The 19,660-nt window shown below is 34.2% G+C and overlaps 1 protein-coding gene across 3 annotated transcripts in view; it reads right to left on the reverse strand.

Moving 5' to 3' along the window:
• The window catches only part of ZDHHC21 (zinc finger DHHC-type palmitoyltransferase 21), a 56,609-nt gene that overhangs the window by 15,652 nt on the left and 21,297 nt on the right, over positions 1 to 19,660 (reverse strand). For all 3 annotated transcript variants that reach the window (XM_070431699.1, XM_070431697.1, XM_070431698.1), the window contains exon 7: positions 3,786 to 3,902. In XM_070431699.1, coding sequence (XP_070287800.1) covers positions 3,786 to 3,902 — 117 coding nt within the window. The remainder of the gene's footprint in view (positions 1 to 3,785; positions 3,903 to 19,660) is intronic.

A 19,660-nucleotide genomic window follows, 5' to 3' on the forward strand; every position in this document is an offset into this window, starting at 1 on the left:
TATTATGACACAGTCCTTAGCATCAGGAGCTTACAGGCTAGTGAAATCAGTCAAGTTTACAAGAAATAATTATACAGAAACACAGAGGATTCCAGAGAGGGTGATTACACACACTAATATATTGTATAAATAAGCCTTACACTAAGCACTGGAAACAGCTGAAAAATTATGTTTGTGATCAACACATAAGGTTTACTATTCTTACATTTTTAATACAAAATTCTACTTTCAGTAGGATTTTTGGTTATCAATAGAAGTAAGATGAGCAAATGTGCTCCTTTGGCTGGGACATGGAGAGTAACTAACCTAATGATGGAATATGACAGAGAGAAGATCTACAAGTTACTATAAATAAGTTTCTGTTTTCTCCAATCCTATAATGTTTTAAAATCAGATTAAAATCCGATGTGTGGACAATTGCAAATAAAAGGAAAACTCATAAGTGTTTAGCCTCCTAACCAAATAAAAACACATCTATTTAATCACTCAAGCAATTAGTAATGCTTTAAGAAAATTAAAATGCACTATTCCCCTACACTATTACACAAATAGATTTAAATTGTTTTCCATATTTGCAATGCTGGTTTGGAGTAAACCAAACATAATTTGTACAGAGATTGTACTGAATGCTGCTAATTCACCACATTGACTCAGTGGGATACTTGGCAAAATTTAACTATAAGGATTAATAATCTGAGAACAACATTTCTGGGTATATATTAAAAGGCAGGTAAACCCACTAACTGTCTGGTAATGAGAATGTTATTTAATAGATAATCTCATTTAAACTAATTTAACATTGTGAACATAAGATACTTTTCATTGCATAATATAACCAAGTTAAAATTAAGTTACCCCTGCATTGTAATTCTTTCTGTATTTATTTAGGTAACCGTGAGGCAGTACTGGGGCGGGGTAGGGGAAAGACATTTTCCCCTTTTAACTGGAAAAGCTCTGCTTTAAGCTACCTTTAGCAATTCAAGCAGAGTCCAACAATAGTACCTGTGAGACAAAAGCAAAAACTCAATTTTTTTCTTTGAGAATTTAAAGCCTTTTCCAAAACTGCAAGTAAGTACATCTTCCCCACCCTACCACAAACCTCACCACAACTGAGAAAAACACTAAGCCCCAGAGACCCCACCAAAAGCTTAATCTATTACATAAACTCCACGGTGCCCAGAAAACAAAAATGCCTGTATACAACATTCAGAGAAACTGTCAGAGCACTGTCACACGTACAATAGCTCACTGTCAGAACCTCGCCAGAAGCGCTGGGCCAGCTGTTACTGCACTTCTTGATTAACTCTCTCCAAGCCCAGTGACTGGAAACATGACTGACACAATCACCCAGCACCATTAGTACTGGTGGTTGTCAGATGGACACTATTCTTGGCTGTGTGTGAACTACTGCTCAATAAGAAATTCTGACATCAATTACACTAATAACTGCCATCACTACCCATTTCATTCAGAAACAGAAAAAAAAGACTAAACAGTCTACGTAAGGAAAAATTAGAATAATCTGTTCCCTAAATAAAGAACGCTTTAAAGTTGATTGCTTTGAAAACACTTTAACTTCAATATTAATTTTAGTAAAAATATATAAGCACATGTATTTAAATCCTGTTTAAAATTAAGTCTAAAAATAATCAAAGATAATCCTTTAAAATTGGGCTTAAGATCAGTCTAGTCCACAGAAGCATCTGGTTGTGTTGACTTTTAACCTTGGAAATTGATTAGAAATCCACTATTTTTAAATTTAAGTAATTTCTAATTATTTTATCTTATTCGCTAAAAGTTGTTAAAAATATCAGTAAACGAATAACAATCAAACAAGAAAACCCGTTAATTTAATTATAAGCAAATCTTGGTTAAAAGCATTTTAAAATTAATAGGGTGCTAATTTTCACATATGAACTACAGACTGGAAATTAAGTCCGTTAAATCTGAAGTCCATTAAATCGAGGTCTGCAAAATCGAGTGATTACTGTAATTGTGAATTACTTTATGACTGAATTACTACACTATAAGCACTTTATAATGAATCACCAACGTTTGTTAGTGTACTTTTTATTATAGTCAAAACCTCATTATGGTTTTGACTTTCATTTCCTTTATGACTAATGATGTTGAGCATCTTTATATGTATTTATTGTCCATTTGTATATATTCTTTGAAGAAATTCCCATGTAGATCCTTATCCCATGTTTTAATAAGAATGTCTTTTTATGATTGAGTTATAAGAGTTCTTTATATACTCTATATACAAGTCTCTTATCAGATACATGATTTGCAAATATTCCCCCATTCTGTGAGCTGTTTTCTCACACACACCCCCACTTTCTCAATAGTGTCCCTTGAATCACAAAAGTTTTGAGTAAGTCCAATTTATCAATTTTTTTCTTTGGTCATTTGCACTTTTGGTGTCATATTTAAGATAGTACTGCCTAACCCAAGACTTGCTCCTATGTTTTCTTTTTTTTTTTTTAAATATATTTTATTGATTTTTCACAGAGAGGAAGGGAGAGAGATAGAGAGTTAGAAACATCAATGAGTGAGAAACATCGATCAGCTGCCTCCTGCACATCTCCCACTGGGGATGTGCCCGCAACCCAGGCACACGCCCCCGACCGGAATCGAACCCGGGACCCCCCAGTCCCCAGGCCGACGCTCTATCCACTGAGCCAAACTGGCCTCGGCTCCTATGTTTTCTTCTATGAGTTTTATAATTTTTATAATTTCAGATCTTACATTTAGGTATATGGTCCATTTTGAGCTCATATACTAGTATGTCCATGGTGTGAGGTAAGGGTCTAATTTTACTCCTTTGCATGTGGATAGCTAGTTGTCCCAGCAGCATTTCTTTGAAAAGACTTTACCTTCCCCCATTAAACAGTCTTGGCACCCTTACTGCAAATAATTGTCCATAAGGATATGTGTATACTTCAGATCCTTGATTCCATTTCATTTATCAATATGTCTATCATTATGCCGGTACCATACTTTCTTGAATACTATTGCTTTATAGTAAATTCTGATGTGTTTTTTTCTTACTATACATTTCTTTCATTGAATACATTCTGATAATCACTTAAGTTTTCATATATAATACATACATTATATATAGTAAAATAATGAAGATCTTTTTTAAATTACATGTTTATTTACATATAATTAAATAGTCTCTATAGGATGTGTAGAGAAAGGACTGTACATTTTAAATTTTCAGACACTGATAATTTGTTCTTCAAAAAGGATATACCAATTTACACCCCAACCAATATATGAGAAAGTGTTTACCCTACATCTTCTGCAATGCCATGTATTGTCAAACTTTTAAGTTCTTATCAATATTTCTCACACTTTTTTATCTTTTCTGTTGTGCTAAATCCCATTTAGCTAATATGTACATGCAAAAATAATATTTAATTACTAATAAAATGTTTCTATCAGTAACTCCATTTCCACAAAGTAGTGTTCTTTGTAATATAGAAAACAATAATTGCACACTGACCCTGATCAACAGGGGAGAGATTACTTATGGAGTCTACAGCTATATAAAAATAGTTTATGCTAAATTTTAAAGGCAGGATGAAAAATTGTATGTATACTCTGTACACTGATTATAACTACTTTAAAATTACACAGGCTTCTGAAAATGGGGATAAATGACTCTGGGTAATTTTCTCCTCTAATTTCTAAACTCTCTGTAACATTTTAGAATTAAGTTCATACTTAGGGAATATGTTCATAAATACAGTATTTTACATTAAAAATATACTTACTGTGATGATGCCAATTAGTTGAGTATAAAAGAGTCCAGTTATTCCAACTAACATAGTAATGCCCATAAAGGCAGCTAGTCTCATTATGGCCAATTCATGTCTAACTATAAAGAGGTCCTATAAGAAGAAAAAGAAAGTCTTAAAAACAATTCAAAAGTTACTTATGTAGTTGCAATAATAATCAAGAATTGAGCCGTAACATTTCCCCCTTATTATCTATGTATTTATTTACTTATCCTCACTCGAGGCTATGTTTTTATTGATTTTATAGAGACAGGCAGGTAGAGAGAAAAACCTTAATGTGAGAGAAATATGGATCAGTTGCCTCCCATATGCAACCTGACTGGGATCGAACCAACAACCCGGCATGTTCCCCAACAGGGAATTGAACCCACAACATTTTGGTTTATAGGATGATGCTTCAACCAACTAAGCCACCTGGCCTGGGCTCTCCTTATTATCTTAAAAGAAATACTCTTCCCTTTGGAGATGATTTCATTTAATCAATATATATTTTTAAATTTCAAAGCAGCAAGATTAAAAATAGGATTTTACTATTCTATTGTGCCAAAAAGCCTCAACCCAAAGGTTGCTAATCAGCCATGCTTATTTATTATTTATAGCAAAAAACCTCCAAAATACAAAACAGATGGTATAGAATCACTGGTTCCACAAAAGTAAATTTTACTATTGCACTGCAAAAACCCTTAAGATCAAGTGACCAAGTAACTGAGATTATATTAGGTAACTTAGTCAAAATGGGGGGGAAGCAAATTACAGGATCATATGGATAGTTCTCTTCAGCCTCACTTCATTCATTCAACCATCTACTCACCTAACCAGCATTGCAAACACTCCGCTATATAGAAAAATGATAAAAATATAGTCCACGCCCTCAAGAAATATGCAGTTTATTCAGAGAGAGAGCCCAACTTTGCAAAACACAATATGATCTATAATAATAAAAGCATAATGTGCTAGTTAGACTGGACGTCCTTCCAGAGGACCTTCCGGGCGAAGCCGGGGCTGCAAGGGAAGCCTGGATTCCGGGTGCCTGCCGGCGGCCGGAGGGAAGCCTGGGTCCCGGATGCCTGCAGGTGGCTGGAGGGAAGCCCGGGTCCCGGGTGCCTGCGGGTGGCTGGAGGGAAGCCCGGGTCCCGGGTGCCAGAGGGAAGCCAGTGCTGGCACCCAGGGGAAAGAAGCCCTACTCTTGCACGAATTTCATACATCGGGCCTCTGGTATACTATAAGAGGGATGCATGCACAGAGGACTACAGAAACATAGAGAAATGCCTAGACAGGAAGGGAAATGGAAATGTTGTGAAAGAAAGTTGATTTTCTGGTTCAGGGCATCAATGTAAGGGTCTTAAAAGTTACCAAAAAAAAAAAAAACTGGTAGGAAAATGAGGGGTAGCATTTCACGTGCCCTCACTGTTACCAACCAAATATGCCAGAGGAGTGAGAGAGAATGAAAGAATAAGACTTCTCCCAGAAACCTGTTATTGCTAAACTTTGATATAAAATGGCTACAGTGGATAAAAGCAAGAAATGAATGGGAAGGATCCCCCAAACATAACCAACCACACACTTTATAATATTGGTTCAGGTTATGGTTTAAAGGTATTCTGGTAGCAATAATGAAAGCCAGGAGGCCATTGAACATAATGCACTTGCTTGAAACCAAAGAACTGATGTTTTCCTGTGTATCACAGTGATCACCCACCACACTCCAGCAGAACTCTGATTCCACTCCCAAATCACCCAATTCATTATCCTGGAAAAACTCAAAATACACCAAGACACTTAACGTGGTATGTAGCATTATGTTAGGCAGTCATTTTAAAGGCTCAGTAAAAAGAGCCTATGCAGAATCCTTACAAACATGTAAAGAGAACAAGATGGGACAACAAATGATTTCTTTAAAATTATATCTAACAAGTTCTGCTATTTGGAAACACAAATATGTTCCAACATGATTAAGCAATAATTTGAGCATAGCAAGCATTTTGTCTTTGCTTATGCATGATTTTACCTGTAGAAACCCTAGATCAGTGATGGCGAACCTATGACACACGTGTCAGAGGTGACACGCGAACTCATTTTTTTGGTTGATTTTTCTTTGTTAAATGGCATTTAAATATTTAAAATAAATATCAAAAATATAAATCTTTGTTTTACTATGGTTGCAAATATCAAAAAATTTCTATATGTGACACGGCACCAGAGTTAAGTTAGGGTTTTTCAAAATGCTGACACGCCGAGCTCAAAAAGTTCGCCATCACTGACTGCTCTAGATGAATGCAAAAAACTGCAGCCAGCTAAACCAAGCCATATAGGAATACACAAAACACACACATACCTCCAGTCACTTACCAGCTACCTCAGTTTATCATGAGCCACACTCATCTACATGCTATTACAACTTACCCTCCAATTTCAGGTGACCCTCTCCCCGTCACTCTACAACAACTCACACAATGCAACCTTTCTGATGCCCACTTCTCCAAGAAAACTTCGGGTATCTTTTAAGGTAAAGTGCCATGTTCATGATAGTATTTATGTATTTCTTAAGTATTTAACATGTATAAAACCATGCTGCTGTTTCTATTAGGTTCCTACGCTTTTAAGTGTCACTGACAACGTTTTTGAGTGTTGTGCCTCCAATTTCCCATAAGCCCTGTGGTTTTCACTGCATGACTTACACAGTGGAGTGTATTTTAGGAATACAAAAACTGTGTTACAATAGAGCTTACTGTAATAAAAATACAATGTATGCCCAAATAAAATGCATCCCTTCTTCTCCCAGTGAAAAAGAGTTAAAAAAATTTTGCCAACCAGAATTTATAAGTGTAGGGATGAAGATGAGACTAAAATTTCTGCTTATACTATCATTTATTCATTTGGTTATACATTTATATTGGAGAGTACTTATAAAAGATACTTTAATTTAATTTGAAATTGCTGTTTTGTGTTCCACATTTACACATACATGGCCACAGTGTGAGTCTGTTAGCACAGTTCTCCAGAGCACAGCACCTTTACTTCCATCTTACTTGTGTGTGTGTGTGGGGGGGGGGGGGGGGGGGGGGGGGTGTTCGATATAGGATTTTTTTAATCCAAAAATTGGCTTGGGAAAATTTATCACAAAAAACCATTTACTATTCAAGATCTTGACTACACAATCAGTGTTGTGGCTGAATTGTCTCTCCTAACACAATTCAGAATGTCATTGTATTTGGAGACATGGCCTTTAAAGTGGCGACTAAGTTAAAACGAGGCCTTCAAGGGGAGCACTAATCCAATCTGACTGGTGTCCTTACAAGAAGAGGAAATTTAGAAACAGAGACACCAGGAATGCTCATGCACAGAGGAAAGACTATGTGAGGACACAGCGACCAGGTGGCCATCTACAAGCCAAGGAGAAAGGCCTCCAGAGAAACCAAACCTGATCTTGGACTTCCAGCCTCCAGAACTGTGAGAAAATGAATTTCTGTGGTGTAAGCCTCCCAGTCTCTGGTATTTTGTTCTGACAGCCCTAGCAAACTAACATAATAACTATTTGTTTTCATTTCTTCTCATTTGCTAAGAAATGTGATTCTATTCAGATAAATGCATAAAACAAGTTCAGGTTAGAGAAAAGTGATGCCACCGTTTCAAGAATGAGAACATTTGAAACCACATAGAGGCTTGCCTCTGTGCATTCCTTCCTCATCACTCTCCCTCATCCCTACCCTAAAGGGAAAGGTTACTGATTCATTTTTCATACATTTTGGATACTACAATGTTACAGTTGCATATTGCAAATATCTTTTCCTATGCTGAGTCTACCTTTTCACTGTCTTTATGGCATCTTTTAATAACCTCAAGTTTCTCACTTTAATACAGTCCAATTTATCAATCTTTTCCTCTAGTGCTTTTTATTTCCTGTTCAAGAAATCTTTCCCAACCTGCAGGTAATGAAGACATTGTCCTATATTAACTTCTACAGCCTTTGAAAACTTTATAGTTTTACCTTTCACATTTAGGCCAATAATCTACCTAAGGTGATGTTTACACTTTTGAGCAGTGAAACATAGGGGTCTCAATTTATCTTTACTATGTGGAAACCCAGTTGTTCCAGGTCAGATTACTTAAAAAGCTGCCCTTCCCTCAGAGATCACAGGTCAAGCATCCATACATGCATGAGTCTGATGTGGGCTCTTTCTTCTGTTCTCTTGGTTTGTTTGTTTATCCCTATACAAATGACATATATCTTAGTTACGATGGGTTTGTAATAACACTCCATACCTAGTAAACCAAGTCATCCCATCTTGTTCTTTTTCAAGAATGTCTTGGTTATTCTAAATAAATTATATTTCCATGAATTTTTTAAATTAGATTTTCAAGTTCTAACACACAATCAGACATGCACACAAAAACAACAATATCTCCATGAAGCTTCACAATTTCCCCCTAGAGATCCTGTACTTTTTCTGTTGGGATTATTTCAGGAACTTCCTGTTTCTTGATTCTATTATAAATGGTCTTGCTATTAATTTCATTTTCTGAAGAAGTGCTTGTTAGCACACAGAAATAGAATTTTTTAAAATACTGATTTGTAGTCACACTTCTTAAACATTCTAAAAAATCCAAGAAGATCTAAGGATAAATCATTTTCATAATCATATCATCTAAGAGTAATGAGAGTTTTATTTCTTTCAGAAGTTACACTTTTTTATTTCTCTTGCCTCACTTCACTGGCTAGAATTCTTAGCACTATGTTTATTAACAATGGTGATAGGGGGCTTAGTGGGATCAATGCCTTCATTTATTATAAGGTTTCTGTGTTCCATTCGTCACTAAAAGCACAGACATATATTGAAACACAGAATTGGCAATTGTTTGAACAGGGTATTCTTAAACTGTTTTCCCCCTACAAATATAAAATAAATATATATCTGACCTTATTCCTTCCAAGCCAAAAAAAAAAAAGGGGGTTGGGGGGGAGGGTGAAATGTTACCAAGGGACAATCTCACTAGCATTTCAGGATACATTAACAAAAAGCCAAATTAACTTCATACTAGCGTTAAATATAACTTTCATTTCGTATTCATCTTAAATCCACACTATTCTTGGTTATTCTTGCCTACTCTTGTAAAAAATCCAAAATGTTAAATACGTATTTCAGCAATCATAGCCATTCTAAGGTGACCAGGATGAATAAATGACCTTAGATACCAAAAAAGAAAGAAAAAAAAACACCCAAAGGATATTGAGTAAAGCCTAAAATATTTTTACAAATAACAATAACAGAAGTATTCAGTGTACATTAAGATTGATTATATAAAATATTAAAATAAATTATAAAGGGATTTATCAATATGCAAGCTATCTGCAACCAGGTCTAGCTATTTCTATTCTTTATTAGCCAAAAAACTAGGCAAATAATTCTGTGACATGGTTAGATATCTGACTTCAAATCCCTAGCAACACTATTAGATATGAGCTCATTGGAATAACAATAATGTATCTTCCTAGCTGAAAAGCTGGCTGGTCTGCTAAATAAACATTATTTATTTTCCTCTTTTGAATATTGGCAGCATGTCCTTTATTGAAATTCTCTCCCTTCCTTCCTCCTTCTGTCACTCTCCCTATAACATTAAATGCAGTTAGCATATTAGTTTTTGGACCTTACATAAAAGTAGGTATAAGATAATCAATTAGAAATTATCTGAATCTATTTCATCTAAAAACAACTGAAAAGATGTAACTTTAGAACTAAAGTGGTATGCCATAAATGGTTAGTTGCATAATCTCTACATTAACAGCCACAATTAATTCTTTTTAAAAATCTCTTTTTCTCATGTGGAAAGATAGTATTGCCTACAATATGTGATTGCCAGTAGGTACATATTTTAACAATATTTTTAACCTACTAAAATGCCTTTATAAGATGTTTATCTTGTAAAGTTTACCTTTGTATTAGATAAAGTAGTAGATTGGTCACCTCAATAAAAAATGAAAGCAGCAAAGTATAAATTTGGCAATCAGGAGCTTTCTCTGAAGCGCAGATTTTGTGCTGCTTGAGCATTTTCTAATTGTTTTTAAAAGAGCATTGCTACAATAATATAGGTAAAAAAGTTGCCCAGGAGAAAATGCAAAAAGTGGAATAGCAACTTGGTAGAATTGAAAGAACAGTAACTTAGAGAAAAAAAGAAATGGGCCTAAATAACACCTCTGCCCAGTGAAAATCCTCTGATTAAACAAATTATTGGACCTCTTTGAATCTCAATCACTTATATGTACAAAAGGAACCTATTCCTTATCCTCAGGAATATTTTAAGTAAGTCAGCATTTTTCACTCCTCAAAGGCTTACAAATCCATAATAATATAAGGTAAAAATTCTGAAATGTATGACTAGTGAAATAGTTACAGAACAACACATTAATGAATTTTAGAAAGTATATTCTTTAAGTATAGTGATACCTTCCTTCACATTTAATTAAAAAGCTATAAATTTCTGCCCTGGCCAGTGTGGCTCAGTGGTGGAGCGCTGGCCCTGTGCACTGAAGGGTCAAGAGTTCAATTCCCAATAAGGGCACGTACCTGGGTTGTGGGTTTGTTCCCCAGCCCGATGGGGGTGCATAAAGGAGGCAACTAATTGATGTGTCTCTCTCACATCAATATTTTTCTCTCTTTCCTGCTCCCTCCCTTCCACTCTCTCTAAATATAATAATAATAAAAATCAATGGAAAAATATCTTCAGTTGAGGATTAATAACAACAAAAATCTCATGGTTGATGAGTCTCTCATTTAAAAAAAACAAAACAAAAGAAAAACTTTAGCCTTAGCCAGTTTGGCTCAGTGGATAGAGTGTCAGCCTGCGGACCGAAGGGTCACAGGTTTGATTCTGGTTAAGAGCACATACATGGGTTGCAGGCTGCTCCCTGGCCTGGGCCCTGATTGGGGCTCATGCAAGAGGCAACCAATTGATATGTTTCTCTCACATCAATATTTCTCTGTCTTTTCCTCTCTCTTCCACTCTCTTCAAAAATCAAAGGAAAAATATCCTCGGATGAGGACTAAAAAACAAACAAACAAAACTTTAAATTTCTAAATTGGTTTTGGGAAACAATTAGCATGCAATAAAGTGGAATACACTATTGTAATTTAAAAATATATCAAGAGACCAGGCACTTGCTTATAAACACTTAAGACAACTATGTGAAAAATAATCAAATATGGACCTTGATCAAGGAAAATTCATTTCTTTAATATCCATCTCTTTTATTTGTTGAAAATGCCAAATCACTCTCCAAATGACAGGTTTCTGAAATCTTCAAAATGATTTTCCTCCCAATAACTAAGCAAGAGGTTTCAGGAGAGGTTGTAAGTGAAATTTCAGGAGAGGTTGTAAGTGAAATTTAACATTATATTGGCATTACACATGCAAACGATAGTCAAACTAATTTAACACATTATCTGAAAAACTTTTCCAATTATCTCAAAGCTTATACTCTTTATTGATTTTAAAGTCTGTGATTCTAACAAAAAATATTTAATTTATCCCATTTATTTATAAAGATACCTATACCTTAAGTTTCTGAAATTTTTGTACATATGAATGAATTTTTGTCTTATTATTGAGAATTTTGAGATATTTTTAAGGTACTATTTATAAAGAAAATAGTAATACTAATTCTCCTTAGGTTCGTAGGCCTCTTTTAGTAGAAGACAGAATGTATATAATATTCACAGCTTAAAAATAAATCCTTATTTTGGGCATTGATTCATGATGAATAAATTCCTTATCTCAATACCTGCTACTACCTCTTTCCATCATTAAAGGATATACTAAAGTATCTCCTCAAAATTTCACATGGCAAAAACATATATATCCTTAAAAATCCATGATAGGTGGATATTTTAAAAGTACATATTAAGAAGAAATCTAAAAAAGCATTAAGTTACTCTAAAAACAAACAGTGGGGCAGTTGCAAAGCAATTAAAACAATTCAGCATAGAAAGAACTCCCCTGAAAAGAAAATGCTGAGAGAGACCTAGAAGAAAATCAAGGGTCCCAGTCCCTCCTTTCCCAGAGCCTGTGAACAGCCTGCTTTCTTTCAACTTTCTCTTTCCCATGAGCCTAACCAGAATGTACCAATTTTCTACTGAATACAGGTTAAGTGTCATTACAACAAAGGTTAAAGGGCAACTCATTTTTTTCTTTTGTTTAATGAATAAACATGTTCACCTTAAAACAAAAGTAAAATTTGAGTTAACACTTTCTTTTCCCATCTAGACAATAAGCACTCTGGTTTAGAATTTAGAGATGGGCTACAAAAGATACTATGCTGCCATCTACCTACCTGAAAGGGTATAAAGAAAAATGTAGACCAAAGCTTTCCCTTCCCCTGGCTGACAGAAAAACACAGGGTCAAAGTCTATGGCATGCTCTTACTGTACTATTACTGCCACAAGAAAGATGCACACTGATCCCTAATACAATCTCCAAAGATAGCTAGGGACACTGGGGATCTTTATGCCATATCCCAAATAAGGAAAAGAGTAACAAGGAGAATGAATAAGATTTCTAACACTAAGCCAACTTTACAAACAAAGCAAAGTATTTTGGTCGTTTCATAGAAAAATGACAGAGACACAGGCAATGACTCAGAAAAAAGTGTATGGGGCAGGATTGTCTGAAGACTATTCCAATATAAAAATGTATTTTATTTTTGTTTGTTAATCCTCACCCGAGGATATATTTCCATCGATTTTTAGGGAGAGTGGAAGAGAGAGGGAAAGACAGAAAGAAACATCGATGTGAGAGAAACACATCAACTGGCTGCCTCCTGCACAAGCCCTGACCAGGGCCTAGGCAGGGGAGGAGCCTGCAACCAAGGTACGTGCCCTTGACTGGAATCGAACCCAGGACTCTTTGGTCCACAGGCCGACTCTCTATCCACTGAGCCAAAATGGCTAGAGCTAAAAATTTATTTTTAAAAATGTTAATGGTGATGTTTGTACTGAAATTACTGATAATTTTTTTGCTACCTTTATATAAATACAATAAATGCCATCCTCAAAAGAACTGCTACTATAAACACAATGTTCTATTGTTTAGTCTTAGAAATATATGCTACAGTATTATAGAACAGATCTGATCTTAAAACCAGTTATTCCAATTATTGTCTCAAGCCTTTTATTGTTCCCTTATCCAGCAACAACTTCCTTCATGTCTCCATCTGGTTAATCTCTGCCTATACTATAAAGTCCATCACAAGCCTCATTCCCTACAGCACAACAGTTCTCAACCCTGATGGCCAGAGCATACTGCTCCGCACCACTCCCCAGGGTACTATTTACAGACTCTGACTGAGTGTTGCCTCCCGGAGTTGTAAAGTTAGGCAGCACTGATTAGAATCTCTTGGGAAGAAACGTTTAAACAAAACGCTAGTGCCAATGACACCTATGAGGGAAGAGATTGTAGGAGACTAACCCTCCCAATAAGAACAGTACTAAAAGCCAGATAAAATCTATTGAAAAATAAACTGCTTGACTGAAGACACTGGAAAATAGCCAAACTAACTAGGCCTTAAAGGGCCAAGATCCCAGAGAGAGTAAAAATGTATTAAGGTGATTCATACATTCTGCACTGCTTTATTACCTTAAAGTACTTGGCAATTCATAAGCGGTACTTATGAAAGATTGAGTAAAAATGGAGGCTCAGAGCTCTCTCTGCACTATCACAGAGCTGGGAAAATAAGAAGGCACAACCTACACTAAGCACCTAAGTTTTTTAGCTGAGAGTCCTGAAGGACTATGTTATAGGAGAAAAGGCAAACTGAAACGAGTCTTTCACGAAAACAAAACCCAATAAGCATAATTCCTTAAAAAATCTCAATAAATGCAATAAATGTCATCATCAAAAGAACTGCGGTATTAAGACCAATGTTGTTATTTAGCTTTAGAAGTGGTGGTTATATATACACTGCTGACTGAATCAAGATGAACTTTCTCCTATTGCTTGTCCAAAAAAAAAGGAGTAAACTAGAAAAAAAAGAACCAAGCCAAAAGTTAGAAAGAAATGACTAAGAGCAGAAGTAAATAAAATAGAGACTTAAAAGATGAGAAATAAAGGAAACTAAAAGCTGGTTTTTTGAAAAGATAAACAAAATAGACAAACATTTAGCTATACTCACTCAAAAAAAAGAGAACTCAAATAAATAAAATAAAAAATGAAAAGGAGACATTACAAATGATACCATACAAATATAAAGGATCATAAAAGACTACCATGAAAATTACATACCAATAAGTTGGACAGAAGAAATGAATAAATTCCTAGAAACATGAAAGCCATCAAGACCAAATCATAAAGAAACAGCAAATTTAAACAGACCAAATTACTAAGGAGACTGAATCAATTACCAAAAACCTCCCCCCCAAAAAAAGTATAGGACCAGATGGCTTTATTGGTCAATTCTGCCAAACATTTAAAGAAGAATTAACACCAATCCTCACTAAACTTTTCAAAAAAATTAAAGAGGAAATACTTCCATAATCATGTTATAAGGCCAGTATTTACCTAATACCAAACCTACATAACAGAAGAAAAATAGAGCCAACATTCCTGATGAACAGAGAGGCAAAAATCTAAAATATATGAGCAAGCCACATTCAACAACACATTAAAAGAATCATATACCATGATCAAGTGGGATTTAATTCCAAAGACGCAAAGATGCTTTAACATCTGCAAACCAAGCAATGTGATTTACTACATTCACAAAATGGAAGACAAAAATCATAGAATCACTTCAACAGATGCAAAAATAGCACTTAATGAAATTCAACATCCATTTATGACAAAACTCTCAAAAAACTGGGTATACCAGGAACATACTTCAACATAATAAAGGTTAGATATGACAAGCTCACAGAAGCCTCATACTTAATGGTTGAAAGGCCAAAAGCTTTTTTTTCTAAAATCAGGAAAAGACAAGGGTGCCCACTTTCACCACTTTTATTCAACATAGTATTGGAAGTCAAAGCAATTAGGCAAGAAAAAAAATAAAAGACCTCTATATTAGAAAGGAAAAAATAAAATTATTTCTATTTATAGATGACATATTGTATAGGAAAAAACGAAGATTCTACCAAAAGATTGTTAGCACTAGTAAACAAATTCAGTAAAGTTACAGAAGACAGAATAAATACACAAATATCAGTTGCATTTCTATGCACTAATAACTATGAGAAATATTAAGACAACAACCCTGTTTTCAAATAAATCAAAAGGAATAAACTACTTAGGAATAAGTTTACCTAGAAGGTGATAGATCAGTACAGTGAAACCTATAAGATATTGATGAAAAAAAATGAAGATACTAACAAATGAAAAGCTATTCCATGGATTATATTAAATACTAGGGGCCCAATGCATGAATTCGTGCACCTTGAAAGGAACTGTGGGCCACGAGGCTGTGGTAGGCACAGGGGCTGCAGGGAACAGGGAGAGGTTGTTAAAAGGGTAGTACAGTAAGGTCTGAGGATCTACTGTAAAACATGGTGACCATAGTTCATAACACTGTATTGTAAAATTAAAATTTGCTAAGAGAGCAGAACTCAAGTGGTCTCACCAAATTAATTAATTGGATGTCTTAACTGGATGAAGGAATCCTTTCACAATGTATATGTATATCAAATCACCATTACGTACAATTTAAATATTTACATTTGTAGGTCAATTATACCTCAATAAACACTTGGAGTGCGGGTGAATTTCCCGCCAAAATATAAGATGGCTCTGTCTTTTGGTTTTGTTCCATCCACCAAAAGGGTGGATTACAAACAAATATTTGGTAATACGCAGTTACAATCGGCCCGAGTTTACACGTTTCCCGCACTCCATCGCAAATCTATATGAACCGAGTTAAAGACGGCTCCCGCGGAGTACGCGCAATTCACGCGAGCCGACTTAACTCGTTTCCCGCACTCCAAGTGTAAAGTTGAAATTAAATAAATAATTAATGCCGAAACCGGTTTGGCTTGGTGGATAGAGCGTCGGCCTGCGGACTGAAGGGTCCTGGGTTCGATTCCGGTCAAGGGCATGTACCTGGGTTGTGGGCACATCCCCAGTAGGAGATGTGCAGGAGGCAGCTGATCGATGTTTCTCTCTCATTGATGTTTCTAACTCTCTATCTCTCTCCTTTCCTCTCTGTAAAAAATCAATAAAATATCTTTAAATAAATAAATAAATAAATAAATAAATAAATCATAAAAGCAGCCAAAGAAAAGATACATTATTTCAATGAAGTAACAATAAGACTAACAACAAATTTTACAATAGAAATAACGGAAACTATGAAACAATGGGATAATACCTTTAATAACAAAAAGTAACTCCACGTGCTATAATTCTACTTCAAGCAAATAAGCCCTTCAGAAATGAAATAGAAATAAAAACATTTTCAGGTGAACCCAAACTAGGGAAATGTGGTCCAGCAGGTTTGCACCAATAGGCAGAAAACATACTTCCAGAAAGAAGTTAGATATTTATGAAGAACTAGGAGAAGCACTGATATTTGGATAACTCTAATGAAAATTGACTTCATATAACATATGCATTATAGCACATAAAATGTAAACAAAAATAATGTCTTGTGTCTTTTAGTTCTACATTTATATTATACCCCAAATTAATAACAGAAAAAATGCTTTAAGGAAAGAATCTTTACTACAGATAAAGAGGCATAATTTATAATGATACCAGAGTCAAACCATCCAATCCAGATATTCTAATATAGCTTCAAATTATCAACATCTAAATCAATAAAATGACTAGAATTTATTTCAATGACTATTAAGTGCCTTCTGAACATTTGGTTTGCTTCAGATCGTTGGGAATTTGGGGATATATAAATTATAAAATATGGTCTCCAGGCTTAATTATATAATAATTCTGGTCCTAGAATTTAGCTTTGCACTAGTAAACTAAAGTAGTTTAGAAACAATAATAAACATTCTATTTTTATGAATTTAACTTAGTCCAACAAAATTGTCTTTTCTTATATTGGGCAACATATGGTAAAGTTCTCCATATATCTAACTTGATAATATATGAATCACTTCGTGATTCAGAGAATATATCATAAACAAGGTTAAAACATACTAAATTCTTCAATATGACTTTGGAAATGTCATAACATAACTTCTTTGGGTTTCAATTTCATTATGTCTAACATGAAGGTAATTATGAAAGCACCCTACTTAATACAATAAGGATACTTGGTCCAGAGAACAATTCCTGCTCAACACTACTAGAATATCTCTGTCAATTTATAATTAGAACTATTTATAATTTATTGCTTATTATTTAAGATGTGTATTTACAACCAACATGAGCTAGCTAATTATTTGATTTCTATTTGATAAACCTATTGGTTAACATTCTTATGATTTCTTAAAATTAAAAATCACCTGTATTGCTTCTATAATTGATTGCTTTAAGGAAGATCTGATTTGAATTTTCAAAACCCAACTTATACTCATTTTATCGTTTCTGCCTAGATTTTTAATCTCTTAATAAACTTTTACTATGCTGCTAGTCTTCTATCAACATCCATTAAAAATGTAAATTGGTAGTAATAATTTTTCCAGAGTTTCTACCTTTCATTTGGAGACAAAATTGTATTTTGTAATTTCAAATGTCTAATCCTTCAATTGAGTATTACCACTCTATTCTTATTTGGTATTAGAATTTCTTTAGTATATGGTAAATTTCCCAGTAATGTTTTTAAAAGCCTAAAAATAAGCCAAAGATAAATTGTCCCTTCCTTCTGAGAGCTTTCACCAAAATCAAATGTAACATAAATTAAATGTATATTATATACAAGGTACTTTCACATGTGTTATCTTATTTAATCTCATAATAATTTACATTTTTCAGAAAAAAACATTGCAATTTCAGAAAGATTAAACGATGTGTCAAAGGTTATACATATAATAAGAAATGACAGGCATTGATCCTAGGTATATCTGTTTACAAAGCTAAGATCATTCTACTATGAGGGTTTGGCAAACTCAGTATAAAGATCCAAATAGTTGCCCTGGCCAGTGTGAGCTAAGTTGGTTGGAGCATTGTGCAGTATATCAAAAGGTCATGGGTTGATTCCAGATCAGGGTACATACCAGGTTGTGGGTTTAATTCTGTTCATGGTGCATGCAGGAAGCAATTGATCAATGTTTCTCACTCTCTCCATCCCTACCTACCATTCTCTGTCTTTCTCTCCCTTCTCCCTTTCTCTCTAAAATCAATAAAATAAACAATTTTTTAAGAAAATAGGTAGAGGGTCTAATTTAACCCAAGGCCCATAGTTTGCCAATTCCTCCAAGATAATACAATGCATTCCCTCCTAGAGAATTTCTATTAGCTTTTCATTAACAGTAATAAATTTTCTCTCTCACTGTTAAAAAATTATGACCTTAATCTTACTGGGCAATTTTATTTTAATGCTTTCCTTATTAGGCTCAATTATTTGAAACAGGTTACTCTTGGGAAACTATGTACAATGTTTTACAAAGTCTAAATACAGTACCAATCATGTCAGAAATTATTCTACAAATAAGATGAAATATTCCTAAAACTAAATATAGTACTGGCATACACAAAATACTTAGTGTGAAAATATCAATATTTAAAGTTCCCATACTGAACTTTTTTCAGTTACTTGTATATAATTTCAGTTGCTCAATTATCTATATTTAATAAGCATAATCACAGCCCAGAAACAGTAACAAATGTCCTTTTAATTACATAAAATATGTACAAGAAATATAAATATATAGAACTTAAAGACCTTCTCTCCCTTATTCCAAAATTTAATTATGTGTACTACCACTGAACTTGATAATTTTAATATAAAAGATTTAAATAATATAAATGAGAAAAATTTCCTATCAAGATTTTTCTTTCTTCCTCTCTCCTCCCCTTTCTCCCTCACATGCACATTTGCACACCTGTGTATTCTCTCTCTCTCTCTCTCTCACACACACACACAATTATTTTAAAAACACAAAGTCTAAATGACATACAATATGAGACTCAAAAACCAGCTCTATAAGAAAGCACACAAGGTAAGATTCAGAAAACACAAAATCAGGTTCAAATCCCAGCTCTCCAACTAAAACCAGTTGAATAATCACTTCTTAGCTTTGTGCCTTTAACAACTACTAATTAAAAGTCTGTTAGTCTACTTCCTCATCTATGAAAGTGGGCAAAAATTGTACTCACCTCAAGTGTGGTTATGAGTATTAGAGTGAGAACTAAAATGACAAGCTATAGCATAGTGTCGATATATATAGTCAAGGGCTTAAAACTCTTAGTTGCTGCTATTACCAATACTACCACCTCTGACACTATTTTGGGCAAGTATTATTAACATCTGTTGTATTTCCTCTACAAAGCAAGAAAAGTACTGTCTTTCCTCAAATGATATATATAACAACTTTTTGAAGCATCCTACAAATTCTTATAATTATTACATTATATATTGTTCAAAGTTAGGGGGAAAAGTTTTTTTCTCAATAATTTAAAGTTCCTTCGAAAAACTTTAAAATATTAAAGTCTATTTTTATTCCTGAAAAGAAACAAGTGTTTCTCATTATTGTAGATATTTTAAACCAAAACATATACTGTATATCAAAATATCTACTACATTGCTTGTTAAAGAAAGTCATTCAACACTAATAATCATAAATGGATCTGGTTAAAAGGTAATGTCCGATTAGGGTCTACTTTCTCAATCCCAATATATCTTAAAATCCATTATTTTTATTGCTTTTGTTTTCAATCTTCTGAACATAAAGGAAACATGTTAATAACTGTAT

This window comes from Myotis yumanensis, unplaced genomic scaffold (genome assembly GCF_028538775.1).
Source record: "Myotis yumanensis isolate MYYU_CA2020_CCGP unplaced genomic scaffold, mMyoYum1.0.hap1 SCAF_12, whole genome shotgun sequence".
Lineage (NCBI taxonomy): Eukaryota > Metazoa > Chordata > Mammalia > Chiroptera > Vespertilionidae > Myotis > Myotis yumanensis.